Here is a 17,481-nt window from a genome sequence, read left to right on the forward strand (position 1 = left end):
ACAGATTATATATAGTAAGTCATTATAAAAGAGTTTGAAGGCAGGTTTGGATCCTAGAGAAAAGAGTCACAATTGTGCTACTGCTGCAGCAGTAATTTCCCCATGGCTTTGGTTATGCTGATCTCCGTTCCTGTTTTACAGAGCCCACAGCTACATATATTATATCCAAGTGTATGTCTGGAACTCCATAACCTTTGCCAGAGTAACTCTCCAGGAAGCTCTCCTGACCTTTACTTAAGATAAAGAAACCAACTGAAATGAAGAAATAAATGTTCCTTTGATAATACTGTGTAAGCTGTGGCTAAGGAACTTTGAAATACAACAGCATTAATAAAATACCCGTATTAGGAGAATTTCTTTATCACCAAAAGCAGTGACCAGCTTCAATGGAGCTTTTCATTCACAGTTCACAAATTATTTTCCAAGAATCATTGACTTATGTAACGATAATTGTGGGTTAATAGAAGCCCTAACTGAACTTTGTACTCTTACACAAAGGACGTACGCATACATGACTATATTTGGACACAGCTCCATATGTAGGATAACATATCTGATTCTCAACTTATAGAATAGTTTTGGCTTTTGTTTTATAATTTAATTTTTTTTACAAAAAAAACCCCACCAAGCACATGCTGTTACAAAGGGCAACTTTAAAAGTTTAAAAGTGACTGGAATTGTTGGTTGGTGTACTTACAGGAATTGCCAGAGGAAAATAAAAATAAATCGTTTCTGTGCAGGTATACTATTGGAGTCCAGGGGACAAAAAAATAAACAAACTTTTATTTTTTTTTAATTTTTTCCCCACAAAACATTGTTATGAATACTCTTAATAAATTGTTCTTTAAAAAGTTTTTAAATAACTGGAAAAAATCCTCTAAAAGATTTATAAGAAAACAGGTCTGAATTTGGGTTTTGGGTGAAAGACTATTTTAATGCAATTCCTTCTAATTTTTCTCATTTTAATCCTAACATTTCAGTACATTAATGCTGTATTTAATAGCTATCTGGTTTAGTGAACTGCAGTAATTCACTCTGATAGGATAAATTATTTAAGTTATTTAGCGAAACAGAAAAGCTACCATGCGCTCTGCTGCTATCAGCAGGCACTGTTTAGATGAGACCTCTCATGACGGAGAGAAACCTTGTCATGAGGAAAAAAGATGCTCCAAGAAGTCTGTGACTTTGTCAGAGAATGTTTCTCCTGACATTTCTTTACTCCCTCCTTGCAACCACCCAAGACCACAGAACAGCAGGTACAGCAAAGGAGAGCCAGCATTTAACAGAACAGTAGCACTTTAGCAGGTAAAAGCAAGATTTGAGGGGTACAGGCTGAGAAAAAACAAAAGTTTGGGCATATGTTAAGTAAAGTAGCAAACAACGCAAAGCATCGAGCTTAACAAAACTCTTGCTTCCTCCCATTAATTCAAAGAGATATTTTGTCTGAGCAACAACATGCCACATGCTAAAACAACTTAAAAATGCTTCAGGAGTGGCTGTATTGGACTGATTGTGTGGAGAATTTTATTTACCTGTACATAAAACATACTGAGCAGCCTGATTTCTGCTCAGCAGAGCTGCCTTCTCTGTCCCATAGTATCTGATCCGTATCGGCTCGACACGCTCTTCTCCCCACATTATAGACACAGAAACTCCCTCCATCTCCATGTTTCTTCTCGCTTCCATGGGGCTGGCAGGTAGGAATTACAGGAGATGGCCCCTGCTAAAGGTTATACCTTCAGCCTAAATAACTTATTTCAGCTGCGTATCAAAATGCCACTTGCTTTATCTGTTCATCACCTTGATGTCACTGACCAGCAATAGGAACCATCACATGACCGCAGATGACACAATAAATAACAAATATGAAGACCCAAATACAAATATACAAATATATATTTTTAAGAAAGTGACGATTCATACTATACTTACAACTTTCAGCCTGATAGTCTGGCACAAACTGCTCGTCATTGTCAGGTACCTGAGCTGAGAAAAGGAAAACAAAAAACAAACAAACAAAAAACAAAAACAAGGAAAGAATTAAAAGAAGCCATTACAGCATAAAGACTCTTGTGGTTAATTTGAAGCACAGCCAAGATTAAAACTAGGATTTTTTTTTCCTTATCATTGTTGAGTATGAAAATCAGGCAAGTGCATCGTTTTACTATCAGATAAACCCTGGGGTGAAGCTGTGCGGTGCGAGCCCAGAGCAGCCACGGCACGGAGCAATGGGGACGAGAGGACGGAAAGGCTGACACTGGCGCTGGCCCTGCCTCGCTCCCTGCACCAGGGTCTGGACCTACTATGCCTCTGGTAAAACCCATCCGTGCTCGTTTTCAAAGTAACTGCACGGAAAGCCTGCATAAAACCAAATCCTAGTGGTTTACATTTAGGCATATTTAACCCCAAACTACACTTTCAGCTTCCTTAAAAGTGATTCCCATTTTTCATGGCAGTTAGCCAACATGGTAGTTCTTTTTGAGTATTTAAAACAATAACAAAAAACCCTATTTGACCCGATCGTAGGATTCCTGGTTAAATGACAACATTTCAGACACTGAAAAAAAAAAAAAATTACTTAAAGCAGGAATCATTATATCATCAATTCACCTTGTGTAAGATCATGTCCGCTTTCAAGAAGCCTTTATCACAAGCTTGAGCTATAAAATACAATCGTTTCATGGTCTGCTGATACATAATTTTGTGTCTGTTGTACCACAGTTCCTTTTCATTGTATATCTAAGACATTAGCCATCTCTCATACTGTGTTGTAAACTCATTTAAACCATTTAAGTTGAAATACCATTGAAGGTATATTATAGGTGAATACATTCAAATAACTGCAGAACATTACACTGAGAAGTGGTGTCCTCAGAGCACGACAGGTGCTGGGTACATCCCAAGAGAGATCCAGCTTACCATCTCTGAACTTTGTCATCTTGTCTTCAACATATACTAACAAGAATCATCACAGCAAAGCCGCATTAAATTATCTGTTTGAAAATATTTCACTTTACACAGTTCTTGTCTGAACACAAGCAAATAATTCATATGTTCTTAATTAAAAGTTAACATCTGTCATGATCCGGTTACCCAACAAGATTTGAGAGGTAAATACTGGTTATATAATCACGTATCGAAACTGCGACTATCACATAATTCAATATATTAAATGATTAAAAAGTTACTTTACTGCCATTCAGAACACTTTGTGAGTTTAGGAAGTGTATGTTCTCCTTCACATATGTGCATTCGCTACCAGTTTTTACATAATTTCTTTTACTTAAAAATAGATACTTAATTACTCACAATTATTTTGAATGTGCACTACAGTACTCTCCATGGAACAGACCTTCGCTCCTTACTCAAGATATATTTCTAATGACTGAAGTGAGATTTTTTTCCCAGGCAAAGAGTTCAGAATCAGGCTCATTGTACCAAAAAATTATTTGCTCTCAGTTTTAAAATAAATGTTTTAGGATCTACTGTCTTAATTGCAGCAAACACCCCTTAAGAACAAATAACCTTGGGAAATCTGCAAATACAGATTTGAAAAGAAGCTTGAGTAAGATAAATACACAAAGTGTAGTTAGCATTACTCTGAAAAAAAGAAGCATAGCTATTATTGCTTTGTTGTTTGGGTTTTTTTGTTTGTTGTCTTATTTATTTTTTAATAACCTATCCTTTTAGAAGAAAACAGTACCTCTGAGGATATGTTAGCTCCTCCAACTTTGAAACTGTATGAAATACGTATTTTATCAAGCCAAATATTCCCAGTATTTTTGACGCATATAATTTTTTAATTTTTCTTTCCTCCATACAAATCACAGGACTTTTACCAGAAATGAACTCAGGGACGATATGAGCACAAACACTAACACTCTGCAACTTCTGACATTTCATGCAGCTCACTACATGCGAATGCTAGGCATTTTCCTTACCAAAAATGCCAAATATTTGACTGTCACAGAAGAATCCAATTATGAAATCAAAGTATCCTACTTAAAAATCAGTTCCTAAGGATTTCTTACATTTCCAATTGTTTTTGAAGGGTTTGTGAGCACTTTCAGAGTTAAAGTAATTGTATCAAGTAACTTCTTGTTTACAGAAGACACATCCCACACATTTTTCTTAAGCCAGCTATCATTTTCGAATGCGGCAAGGAGGCTAGTATGACTCAAATGTTATATATTTGCATTTTTTTATATATACCATTATATATATGTTATTTTGTAAATCCAGGATACCTGAAAAAGGGTAAAAGAAAACAAAATCGCTCCTGTAGAAATCAGGAGGCCACACTTAGTGACTGCAGAACTGGGAGAGCAGTCTTATGTAACTTCCTAGAGCATACTCTGTGCGCGAGACTGCTTCACCAACGCTTTATTCCTGTTTCATCAGCTTAACTTGACTTACTCCAGAACAATTCCATTGTAAAAACCCACGTATATATCAGTAAATGAGGCCCTTTTTTATTTATGGGCGAAGAGTAAGAAAAAATGAAATACATCTGGTTCAACTGTCAAGGAAAAACAGTATATACTGACACTACCCCTGATTTGGTCTGGAGTAAGCAAGACAAATAAACTTCATTCATGGATCCTCAAAATTTACGAAGGGATATTTAACAGACATCAAGGCAGACCACTTTATCAGTACTCTTGAAATAGGTGGAGACTATGCTGTCAAATGTATTTTAAATACAATATTGACAGAGACTTAAAAGCCTCTGTAGGAAATGGAATACAGCAAGTTAGGAAGTGTTTACAAGCCTGCCAAATATAAACAAAACAAGTAACAATATCCAAAATATCAAACCCAGGAACATAAGATTTCCTGCTGGAATCTAACTTAAGCAGCATCAGTACCTTAGAAACGAGCCCACAAGCATACAGAAAGAAATTAAAAGGACCTGCTAACTGCTGGAGATGAGGACTTAAATTATTCCTTCATTTAATCAGATATTATTTTAAAACTAGCAGAACTGAAACTCACACAGGATCATATTGCCGAAATGCAAGCAAGCATCATCAGCCCAATCCACCGACTTCTTCCACTAGCCTCTTGCTGTGAGAAGGCAAATTGTTGGGATACACCATGTCACTGCTCAAAGGGCTTTTGTACCTTGAGTTTGGATAATTACAGGCAGACTTTGTAGCAAATTAAACAGACAGGTAAGGACTCTTCAACCTGAATGTCCGAATAACCAGCAGTGTTGCAGCCGTCTGCGCATTTATGTACATACGCCATTCATTTCCTGTTTTCTTTTATTCACAAATAATGCAAGGCAAGGCAGCCATAAAATCTCCATTGGTCTTCTGTTAACACACTCAATATAAGACACAACGCATAAATCACCAAAACTCTCTTTTTTTTAAGGTTGTTTTTTTTTTTTTTTTACTTTGCCATTCAGACTAAAATTGAAAAAGATACCTGAAATGATCATCTAAGTGAATGAGAATATTTCCCTGAGCTACTTAATTATGGGAGTTTGAGAAGGCAAGTATATTCCAAAAGACTAATAAAAGGTTTTGAAGGATATTAAGCACATGGCTTTTACTGCTAATAGCAGAAGCAGCCACATTAGTTCATTCCACATTCAGAGCCATCAAGACTGAGACTCCTGAAGCAGACAACATCTGCAGCATAAGCCATCCAGCTCAGTCTAGATTATTACCAAAAGTTTTCTTTTTTCTTCTGATTATAGCTATAATGTCTCAAGAGGATTTGGGAAGTGTACAGAAATGTTAACGACTATCTTGAGGATGTTATCAGTTTAGATTTTACGGTTTCACTACCTACTGAGTTAAAATCAGTTTGCCAAAAGCAAGCATTCACAGCACAAAAATACTTAATACTCCTTTGTAGTTTTCAGAGCTTTAAAAAGCTTTTGAAAAGCTGAACTGACAGCACATTTTACAAGGGGAAAGCAAATTGGGGAAAAAAAAAGTTTAAAACTAGGGCCCGTTAGCTTGCTTTCGTTACAAGTAAGCAAAAAATAAAAAGTGCCCATTAACAAGCATCCAGGACAAAAGGAGTTAATATTTAATTAAAACCAGCTCTATCCACTGTAACAATGACCTGGAGCCAAACAAGGCAGAAGATGTATGAGTCATTCTTTCTGCCAGTGAATGAGACAGCTGATCTCCGAAGCAATTCCTCAAGACAAGCAGTCAGAACTGGAGTTCTGCCTCCATTCACAAAAACACAGTCCAGCATGAACCATGTGGCCCCAACCACAAGCTTTTCATGTCACACCCTTCCAGAAAGCTACAGCAAAGTAAACTTGAACTCTAGGCATAAACACATTGATTTCACTGCTTTGTCTCAAGATGCAGTGCAGAGCTGCTGAGGAACGTATTTAATAAATGAAAAGTTAAGCGAGCTATAAAAGGCTTAAATTTAACTCTTCCTTCTCAAACTCACAAACTGCTTCCAAAAGCTCAGCTGCACTCCAGGGAAAGGTGTTCCTGTTTAAAAAAAAAAAAACAAGCAAAACAAAACAAAACAACTTTCCAGAAAAACAAGCAGCTGCAAACCTCCTCGCTTCACTTAAAACTTTATTTTGGGTAGCAGAACACTTCCTGCGGTATTGTGTTCTCTGACCTCACGCTTCACTTTTAGAGCTAAGAGTAATTTGTTTTAAAATATCAATGATTTATTCAAAGTGGCAAAAGAAACTGAAATTGGCAGGAAATTATATATGAACAGTAGTATTTTGGCTTCAGCTAAAATAAGACTTCAGGCCTCAACAGTAAGGAGTCTATTGAGTTTTCTTTGACTCATTGTCACTTCTGAATATCAGAGAGATTGTATAAATTTTAAGTATTCCTGAAAGAGCAGGGCGGCGGGGGGGGATGTTTTGGGTGGTGCTTGCTTTTTTTTTTTTCCTATGGGAACAACTGTTTCTAACAAAGGAACATTCAGAAGGCAAAACAGTGACAAATTTCAAGATGGTGAAAAAATATTATTTCCCATAAGCACCGGATTTGCTGTCAAAACAACCCCAAACCCTTTTTACATACAGTGAGATGCTCTGACTAATAAACTTCTATGCAGTTCAAAACTAGCTCCAGATCTCAAAATTCTTCCTTATGTGAATAATCCCTAGGAATATGAAGATGGGTTTGCAGAATCTGCTCTTCATTTGCTGCTATACTAAAAATGAGAAAAAAAAGTTAACTAAAAGAACACTCGCATTTGACATTTTGCTACATCCCTCATGGTTCGCAAACCCCACCACTACGCCTTTGAAAATTACTATTTTGAGTAAAAGGCATATATTTTTCGACTAAACAAAAAAAAAAGTTAAGAAGTTTAATACTACATAGACTTTCAGACTTGGAGATTTCTGGTGGTTTTATTTCTTTTGGATTTCTTTTTAAAAGAACATCCCCTCCATTTCTCCCCCTTTTTGTCTCATCTAACTTTTCTCACTGCTTGTGCACAGATATTTAACAAGTTACAAGTATGTGAAAGCCAGATCTGCCAGATCACTAGAATCAAAAATTTAAAAAAAAAAAAGGCAACTATTTTCTGCATGACGAAATCCAAAAGAAAAATATTTTCACTGTGTTTTAGAGCGTCTGACCCCATCAGACATATTGTAGCCATGGAGGTATTAAATTATAATTTCTTGACTATTTTTGCTTCTGTAAAAACATGGATAGTTATTGAATATGGCTACATAGCATTTGCCTTACCCTGGGTAAATTTTACAAGTTTCTGACAGAGGCAAGCTAGTTAGTCAGAGCAAGCTGCCATGCATCTTCACTGATTTAAACAAAGTCGCTCTAACTAGAACAATATTTGAAGATCTAGCGCTTTCTTTTATCAAAAATAATCCTTTGAGAACTAGAAACTACTTAGTGTCATATCTACTCATTTAAGAAATAAACCAGAAGTCAGCACCAACTTGCACATCACCGCAACACTGGTACATCCTTCATGATAGCAGAGGGCAGAAACTTACTTCCAAAAGTTCATTCCAAACTGGGATAATAATTATTTGAGAGAAATAACTTACATGCAGATACCAAAAAGTGGCTTTTAAATACTGGTAGGTTGTAGTAGCCATCCACTAAATGTAGGTAAACGGCAGTAGAGGCATGAACGCATTACCTGTAATTATTATTTCAAAGCACTTACTGTTCATTCATTTATCTTTTTGTATTTTTTCAAGTCACCAAAATAACATTGTATTTTATTTTCCAGTTTATTACCATCTGAGAAGTGTATTATTTATTGCTCTAAGAAACAGCTCTAGCACATAAATTCATTATTTGTCTTTGCTTGGGATGCCTTTTATGTATTTTTAACAAGCTGTAGGAGAAACTAGTACCTAAAAAGGTTGTTTGAAATAAAAATCTGGTTTTTGTTAATCTATTATACCCCTAAAACCAAATGCTTTAACCATGGAAAGGACACTAAGAATTTGTTCCCTCTCTTCATTTTATGCCAGAATGGGAAGTTACAGCTATCATGATGAGATAACATTAGATTAATATTTGAACCATTTTTTCAAGTCACTGAACAATTGCTATCTGCCAAAACCAATCTGATTCCAAATATACAGAATCAATAAAGTCATTTTATAATATTATCATAACAAAATGTTGCCATCAAGTTATTTAAATATAAAACAAAAGATAATGTCTGAATAATATTTGCCTTGGTTAGCAATAGGCAATTTTAACTATTTCCTTTCAAGTTTGAAAGCTGAAACAACTCTTACAGGCTTTTCACTTTCCATTTCTGACATAAGGAAATAATTATAATCTATCTTCTGTCCAGCATAACAATTGACATGAGGAAACCTTATTCAGAGTAAGTTTCACATTAAAATAATTTAGATTCTTTCTTACACATTTAATACTACACGGAGAAAGGAGCAAAACTCATGTCCATAAAAATCTAGTATGCAGCTCGTGGAATATATTTGTAAGTTTTCTGTAAGTAGTATTCAGCTTGTTAATTACAGAGTAATAAAATATTAAAGAAGTTACTGGATTGTTTACATTTTGGATTAATTCTTTAATACATGTGAACCTCCCACTATTTTCAATGGGAAACAAATACATTTCTTTCGTGTTTACTTCTTTATCACCAACTTGTCACAGGTGACACTAACTGTAAAAATCTCCAGGCTAAAATATCTGATGTAGTAAGGATAGCTTCAGGAAAAGCAAAACAAAGAAATCCACAAGCATTTTGTGTGTGTCATAAAATCCAACTCACTTTCTTCTCCTAACTACTAAGTAGATTTTTGACCTGGTTACTCCCCAGTGGGGATCTGAACTCGTGGGAGAAACCTGGTCAGCTGCCACTGCTTTTCTTAAAAAGGGTCAAGATGTTTTAAAATTTCATGGTCATTTCCCTGGCTCCAGAGCATTATGAAAAGAAATATGTAAACATTGCTGATGCTGCCAAATTGGCAGGCTTCTAGCCTGTGAAGGTCCAGAAGAACATAAATGGACACATCTAGCAATGGGTAAACAAGTCTGATTTCAAAATCTGTTTCCTGGCTAAGCTCATCCATGTAGACACTCGAGCAGAACAACAATATATTCTCAAACACTAGTATATTGGAAAGACTACCAAAAGTTGTTTTGGGTGGGTTTTTTTAACAAAAATTTGAGATCAAGTTCATAGCTCCACACTTGATTTTCTCATCTTGACTTTTTATCTCAGTTTTAGGTTAGTCTTCAGAAAAGCTGTGAAAAGTTTGTGTTTTGTGGAACAGCTAAGACCACGGCGTGGCCTGAAACACAGAGGTTTCTTAAAATATTTCTAGAACACTGAAAAATCTGTAATATTAATTTGTAATATGCTGTGGAAAAATGTAACATTCTTTAGCTTTATTATCCTCTGCTACATGAAAAGGCAACTTTTTTTTTTCATTTTTAAATACTTACCAGATGATGCTATCTGCTTTTACAAAGCTTCCTCAACCTAGCTGGCGCAGGACTAGACACCTTTCTCTCTCAAAACCTATCTACATTTATTAAGTGAAACAGACTCAGCTAAAGAGGAAAAAAGGGCTTTCAAAATATTCATTCTAGTTTAAAATAAGCAGTGCCTCTAGAATAAAAATCACCACTACAGAAATTTATGTACCTCCAGAAATTATTAAATCAGTTTTACATTCCTTATTATTTTTCAAACTTACATTATTATCTGTACATGCATTATGAATCTGCCTGTATTTTTCTGATTAATGATCAAAGAAATTTAATCATTTTCAGAAACAAAAACCTCCACGCCAGTGAAAAATCAAACTAAAAGTTCTCCTCTCAATCAAAAAATAGTATCTTTTGAGTAGTATTTTAACATACTTCTGGCTTGTTAGAGCGAATGAGATAATACAAAATAAAGAGATCCTCAGAAAAACTACCACAGGGAGACAGTTACAGTTGTACCTGATCATTATACAACAAAATGATCTTAGTACAGGACAGTCTGTTTTCAGTTATTACGAAAGAACCTTATTAATTCATAAAAATATATGCTCTGATCCACTGATTTAAAGAGGACTTTTTCATGATATACTGAATAATCACATGCTAAAAATAATGCTAGAAGAATAAAAAGGTCAGCAAAATTAACAATATCCCACAACTTGCTTATATGTTAAGAACTTGACTAATTATATATAAAGCTGTTAAAACAAAAATCAGTATGCAGGCAAGTTGTCCTCAGCAGTATTTCCCTTTTTCTATGAAAACCAGCAGTAAGCAACTCACCCCAACATCCCTCCTTTCCTAAAAAAGCGTAACATCTATTCTATAAACAACTATGCATAGTCCAGTACATTATAAAAATCTAACATATGTGAATACTCACATTCATTTAAATCAGGATAAATTTAGAGAGATTATGTTAACTTGCATCAAAATAATGTTTATTTCAGATGCAGAAGTTTACATAAAAATTTCAACCAGAAATATTGAGAACAGACAATGCATAAGAATGTTTATGCTTGAAATAAGCAGCATTCTAAATATCAAAGGAAAAATAAAAAGAAAATATTGCTGAAGAGAACAAATACACTTCAACAAACAGAAAACTACCTTGCATTCTATTAAAGTTCTCTTAACATAGCAGCTCATTTTTTGTTATTAAATGAATCTCTCAACATCTACTCTAAATTCAGATTTCTACATTATTGTTCTTAAACCTTCTCTCTTGAGTAGAATGTGCTCTGCAAGATTATTTGAAATACTTAAAAGCACAAGCAGGTGTAAAACAGACTGCTGTCAGTTTTCTAATCACATAGTACACAAATCTCACAACTACAAATACGAAGATAAAAATAACATGCAAAATATTTAAAGGTTTCTGGAAAAAAAAAAAAAAGTACTTTTTAAGTATTCCATACACACCTAATGCTCTGTGTTGTGAACAAGGTGGAAAGAAGACACTTGCACTTAAATCTTGAAGCATCCCGTCCCGATGAACCCAGAGAAACTAATTTCTGCCATCAGAAAAGTACTCCACCAGAACACCAAATAATTATATGTGCTGCTCTAAAGGAAACGGCAAGCCCAGTTCTGGCTGTATGTAGTCTCTCGAGGTACAATAATATAAACCTGATCAATTGCAATTAAAATCTGAACAGAGGCTTAGAAGTTGAAGTCTTGGTGCATTAGTTCTTGCCAAAAGCAGATGTGATTGTGAGCTGGAAGCAATTTCTCCTGGTAATTTGTGATGACACTGGGTAGAGCAGCCCCAGAGTCCCCAAAGACAAACTCATCAGAGGCTCTAATGTATGCATGACACATGAGGTGGCTCTTTTAGAGCTCAATTAATTGGGCTGAACATTAAGACAGCAAGTTCAGGACTTTTTTTTTTTCCCCTCCAGAGTTGTTTTTCCTCTTTTTACAAGCAGTTTTTTCCCTTACCTTCTGCAAGCCATGTCTCCTGTAATTGGCTCAGATCTTGAAAGAGTTCTGCAAAAAGATGAAGACATGGATAAGACTCACACCTTTAATCTCTTTATAAGATTAAAATATGCTCAAAAATGTATTTTTCCTGATGAACAATGTACATGAATTCTGTTTTGACCAGTCAAACATACAGACAAGGTAGGTATTTTTGGGTTGCAGCTAATGATTTTTCTCCACTTGTTAACAAAAAAGAAGTAATTACTGTACTATTTTATCAATTCCCAAAATACCAGCCAGAATCTTAACCACGTTCTATAGTATAAAAGGCTCATTCAGCAATACATAGAAACATTTAAAATTGTAATTTTTCTTACAGGTGAACTATTTCCCCTTATACAATTCAGGCCTCCGCTTGCAATATCTGCCCCAGATAAAGCTATAAAGCTCCCTCGGACCTCAGCAAGAGTTCTGCCTGAGCAATGACCGACTATTTTTATGAGTCTGGTCGTAAACATTATATAAAATTTTGAAACAAAGACCTGGGATGCTGCAATAGTAAACAGAAATGGGAAGTCCTTTGTACTTCCCCTTATGTTTTTATGTATGACAAGAGAATCACCAGTATTTCCTCTATTCTATACTCACTGTACTTCTTTAAAGTGAAATCACTTTCTCCATGGACTGAGTTTTGCAGCAGCTTATCTTTTTTCTGCAACTCACTGAACTCAATTGCTTATAATGGGTGTAAAACTCGACAGCATTCGGCTTACTTGCAAAGCTCAGAAACTCAATTATGAAAACTCTGTTTACTAAGACTAAGCGGGATATTTGAACTGACAAATGGTTTATTTTTAATTTACTGTATTTTGAGAGAGACTTCCTCTTTTATGAATGCTGACAGATAGCTATTTAAACACACTTAAATGACAGAAGCTATTCATTTACCCTGTGGACTGCTACCTCATGTTCATGTCTGGAAATCATTTAATTGAAAATCAGAAAGTTGCCTTCTTTTCAATTTACCCTAGAATAAAATCTCCAAACAAGTATGTAGAGATTTTGAAAAGTGTATCAATATGTCCTCACCCAATAAGATTTATAAAGGGGTAAGCTGCAGGGCCCTATATGCCTTCCAATATGTCTTACATACTTAGAAGGGTGTAGGCGCAGCATCTATACTGACAGTAACCTAAAGAAGTGTTAACAGCTATTGCTAGACTACAATTCTCAAACTACAGTCATGTGAGCAGCAACCTATGGGACCAAGTTACAAATCTCTGGCCATACAAAACTTCCTCCACTCTAGAATTCCTTAATTGAGTTCCCCAGGATTTTTAACCCTACCAGCGTTACACAGCAATAGAAGCAGGCTACCAGACACCTGGAGCCTGAATCTACAGAAAAGCCAGAGTGAAAACCAACAGTCTCTACACGAGCATTATCATGCCTGCTGCTGCCAGTGAATGCACACCAGTGAAAAGGATGTTAAAAAGATCGGAGCAATGAGGAAAAGCCCTGAACCTCAAGAGGCCTGGAGGTGAAAAAGCCAGGTGTCGTGTCTTGTGTCGGATGCTGCAAAGGCTTGGCCTCAGTGCACGATATCCATGTGCCACATGTGCAGCAGTACCTCAAATGCAACAGGCTCAGTCAAGGAAAGAACGCCAACTTTATCAGTTTATTGCCTTTGCCAGTTTGTTTTGCAGTAGTAAATGCAATTTTCTTGTCTTGTTTATTCAGATTGATCCAGATATATTTATATCCAAAATAAATAAATAAATAGCTCTCAAAAAGCTTTTCTGCATTAGTAAGTAAGCAGGAGGGGGGCAAGGGGGGGAACAGGGGGAACAAGCCCTCACCTTCTGAATCATGAGCCAGGTCTCTGTTAATGAATTTTCTTTTCCTGACATTTGTCGGTCTCTCATTACAGTTTCTCCCACGCGGATTCTATAAACAGGAAAGATCAGTTACTTCAGAAATCTGAGGGTTGGTTGGTTGGTGGTTTGTTGTTTTTTTTTTTTTTTTTCATTTAATCAAGAATACTCAAAGCTGGCATGAATTCTTTACATTTTCAAACAGGGAAACGATCAGCTTGCTGCCTCCAATTTCTAGCAAAAGGTATTGCTGAGCGCCTAACATTCTCTGAAAGATTCCCGTGTCTAAATGCAACATATTTTTATGTATGTATCTATGTAAACATCTATTTGTACAGATACATATATAATGTGTTCAAGCAGCAACACAATACCATGTATTTTTAGCATCTAAAGTACACAAACCTACACAATAGCATATAAATCCCCTCTGCACAAGCTACGCAGGAGAATCCAGATATAAAATTATAATAGACTGCTTTGTTCCTCCGTGTTACTTATAACATGTCTGCAAAGTCCTGAAAGAAAAAAAAAATGTTAACGTTTGTCTCAAGTTCATTCTTCTGAGTGTTGCAGGCAAATGCAGCCAGAAACTTTGAATGCAGCTGCTGCTGCTCTTGCCTCTCTCATCCGCTAATCATGTGCATGATTTTTTAACCATCTCAAAACTGTCTTTTAAAGAACATGATGCTTTATTGAAAGAGCTAAGAAAATAGGCTCATCCTGCAGGCAAATCTCCCAGAAGAAGAGTCGTCCCTACAGCAATAACAAAGCAGATACTCAGTCTGTGAAACTCCCCCACAGAAATAAGTCGTAGTCAAGTTTACAAACACCAACTTTGAACCGATCACTCACATTGGTGACCATGTAAGGCACTTGCTGGTCATAAAATCCATCCATTCTGCAGCTCTTCCACAAGTCTTAGCTCAGTGTTTTATTTACTGGGCATTTGATCTGGAGATTTCCTCGGGATCTGGACTCCAACCAGCCTAGAGGGGAACACAAGATGGCTTTTAGATTTAAAAAAAAAAAAAAAAAAGCCATGAATGAACTGCTTGAATTTGCATAGCTAATTAACCTCAAAGAGTCCCATTCATAAAAACAACCCTCCCTTCTCTGCCTTCACCTGGGTTACACGCTTCTGCCAGGAAAACACGGAGCAAAAGCACTTCGAGGCAGCAGCAGAAAGCGAGGCGAGAGGCTGGGGTTTATTTACACGCCCCGCCGTATCCCCCGGGCGATCCGCGCAAGTGGCAGCCCCGACTCTGGCAAACGTGTGCTCAACTCGTAATGGCGAACGGCGGGGCTGGCCGCGCACCTCACGGCAGCGGCGGCGGCAGCGCCCGCCAGCCGCAGCCACGCACACCCCCTAAACACCCCCCCACGCCCCCCCCCACACCCCCGCACCGAGCCACCTTCTCCCCCAGGCTCGCTTTTGCAGCCCACCGCCAGGCAATCCTGCGGGGCGGCGGACAAAGTTGCGGGGAAGACCCACCTGAAGGCCACGCGCGGCGATCGGCTGCAAAAAATTCCCTCCAAATTTAATAAAAACATTAATTATTCCCCGGCACTTCCCCCTTGGAAGCAGCGAGCGCCACTGACAGAGCTCAATCCCGTGGTTTTTCCTCTCCTCCTCCTCCAGGGGCCCCCGAGCCGCGCCGGCGGATCCCCGCCGCCCATTGGCTCCCCGCGCCCCCCGCCGGATCGCCGGATCGCCGCGCCGCCCGCCCCGGCCCCGGCCCCGGCCCCGCCGCCAGCGCGGGGGGCGAGTCTCCGTGCTCCCCTCGGCTCCGCTGCCGGGGGTGTGTGGGGGGGAGGTCGGAAATCGCAACTCGGATGCGCGGCGGTGCCGCCACGCAGGCACACCGTGTCCACGACACCCCCCCGAGTGACGAGGCAACCCCCTCCCCTCACATAATTTATTTTAAAAAGTAAAGTTTGGCCTCTCGTGTTAAAAGCAAAACGACATCCTCACCCACACACACGCGCGCCTTTTCTGGTGGCAGAGCAGTCCCGCAAAACTTCGCGGGAGCCCAGAGGTGAGGGAGAGGTGAGCGCGGCGACAGGCTCAAGCCACAGCGGCAGGGGCTGCACCGCTCCGTTGGGATCTGGCGGGATCCCAGGACTGTTGGTCGTGGGTTTTTTTTGGTTTGGGTTTGTTTTTGTTGTTTGTTTTTTTTTTTCTCCTTTTTCACTGAATCATAGAAAGCAATGGTTATTTGTACTAGGATGACATAATTTCTAGGTTTTGTGGACATATTTTGGCAGGATCCAGGCACTGGATCTAGATTGAGGGTTTTTTTGTTTTGGTTTGAGTTTGGTTTTCTTGGGGGGTGCAGTGGTGCCAGAACCTATCAAGCTCAGGATTTCTGAGGACTTCTGGAAGAGAGCTTTTTTTTCCTCCGTATAGAGGGACTGTTGGAGGGCAGTATCCAAAACCTGCTTTTTCTAAACTGCCAAAATGTACTAAAGCAGACTGTGTGGTTTCATATAACAGCTATATTTGTCCTTTCTTTGAGCACTGAATTCCAGGTATCACAGCAATCAGGTGGTAAATTTTGGTATTCATGACGTCGTCTTGCTGTGTGATATGAAGTTTCAGATTTTTATGATCTGATGTAGTTCAGCAATTAACAGGTAGAGCCCCAAGCTAGCAAATCCAGCTTTACCCTCAGCCCTTCCTGAGGGTTTTATTCACAGCTAAGGATGTAAAGGCAACTAAAGAAACCTGCTTTTACATAAATAGTCTGCAGCAGTAGTAACAATATTCAGGTTACTTCTTCTATACTAACTTTGTTTTTTCAAAGTTACAGTTGTTTCACTACACCGTATTCTGGAGCATATTACATTCTGCCACAACCATTCCCCTTTTCTCCTTTCTGATCTCACTGTTCATATTTACCACTTACCCTGTCCAGCCAAGGAAGAGGAAAGCACCATGTTCCTGCCGCTTCTGTCCTTCCCATGCTGCCTTGTCAGGGAAAGTTTTCACCACCAGCAGCTTGTTTTCTGCGTTCTTGCTGCTTGTGTTTCCACACGTGCAATCCAGCATTCCTGGAATTACAAGAAAGTAATGATATTCTCAATGTTGTATAAATCTATAATCATTTTATTGTGTTCTTGGCCACATCTCTTGAGTTGCTACTCTCGTAAGCCACTCTTGTGATGTAATTGTGGAATAAAACTCTGCCAAATGCTCCAGGTATAAATGAAATTTCCTGGGTAATGAGGCCATCGTTTTCTTATTTATACCCATATCCAGACTAGAGCAGCTGCTGAGCCAGGGATGATGGCCTTGTGGGAGGGCTGTGGCTACAGATCTGTCCCTGGGGAGCACGTGACCACTTTAACCCCTGGACCAGCAGAGCTGATGAAGCTACTGTCTCCAGGTGTCCACGCCACACTGCCAAGTGGATGTCTGAGCCACTCATCAACCATCTCCAGAAGCGCTAGGCTTTACCACATACTCTTCTCAACCAAAATCGGTGATGAATTATCATTAAGCAGCGCACTAAAAATTGTCAGTGTGTCGGTCAGACAAAGCTAATTAAGCCAGCCCCAACTGAAGTTTCCAAGGGACCTTGTACCCACCAGATACTAAGTACGGCCTGTGGCATTTGGACCACTGGATCCCATCTTGCGCTTCCCTACACCACAGCCTCACAGGCTGCTGGCACAGCACCTTGGCCACCTTTCAGCACATATCCCACCATGGCCACACATTT

General features: G+C 38.4%; 1 protein-coding gene across 5 annotated transcripts in view; it reads right to left on the reverse strand.

The window, feature by feature from the left end:
• The window catches only part of ETV1 (ETS variant transcription factor 1), a 67,353-nt gene extending 51,899 nt beyond the window's left edge, over positions 1-15,454 (reverse strand). For 2 of the 5 annotated variants that reach the window (XM_065051192.1, XM_065051190.1), the window contains exons 1-5: positions 15,252-15,454; positions 14,612-14,745; positions 13,742-13,829; positions 11,901-11,948; positions 1,933-1,986 (exon numbers count right to left, since the gene is read on the reverse strand). In XM_065051192.1, the coding sequence (XP_064907264.1) occupies positions 1,933-1,986; positions 11,901-11,948; positions 13,742-13,829; positions 14,612-14,656 (235 nt within the window). In that variant the 5' untranslated portion in view covers positions 14,657-14,745; positions 15,252-15,454. Of the gene's footprint in view, positions 1-1,932; positions 1,987-11,381; positions 11,675-11,900; positions 11,949-13,741; positions 13,830-14,611; positions 14,746-14,882; positions 15,054-15,251 lie in introns of those variants that run through there. The other 3 variants (XM_065051191.1, XM_065051193.1, XM_021300845.2) reach the window with 3 other exon arrangements.
• Between the last annotated feature and the right edge of the window lie 2,027 nt (positions 15,455-17,481).

Source organism: Columba livia, chromosome 2 (assembly GCF_036013475.1).
Source record: "Columba livia isolate bColLiv1 breed racing homer chromosome 2, bColLiv1.pat.W.v2, whole genome shotgun sequence".
In the NCBI taxonomy this organism is placed as follows: Eukaryota; Metazoa; Chordata; class Aves; order Columbiformes; family Columbidae; genus Columba; species Columba livia.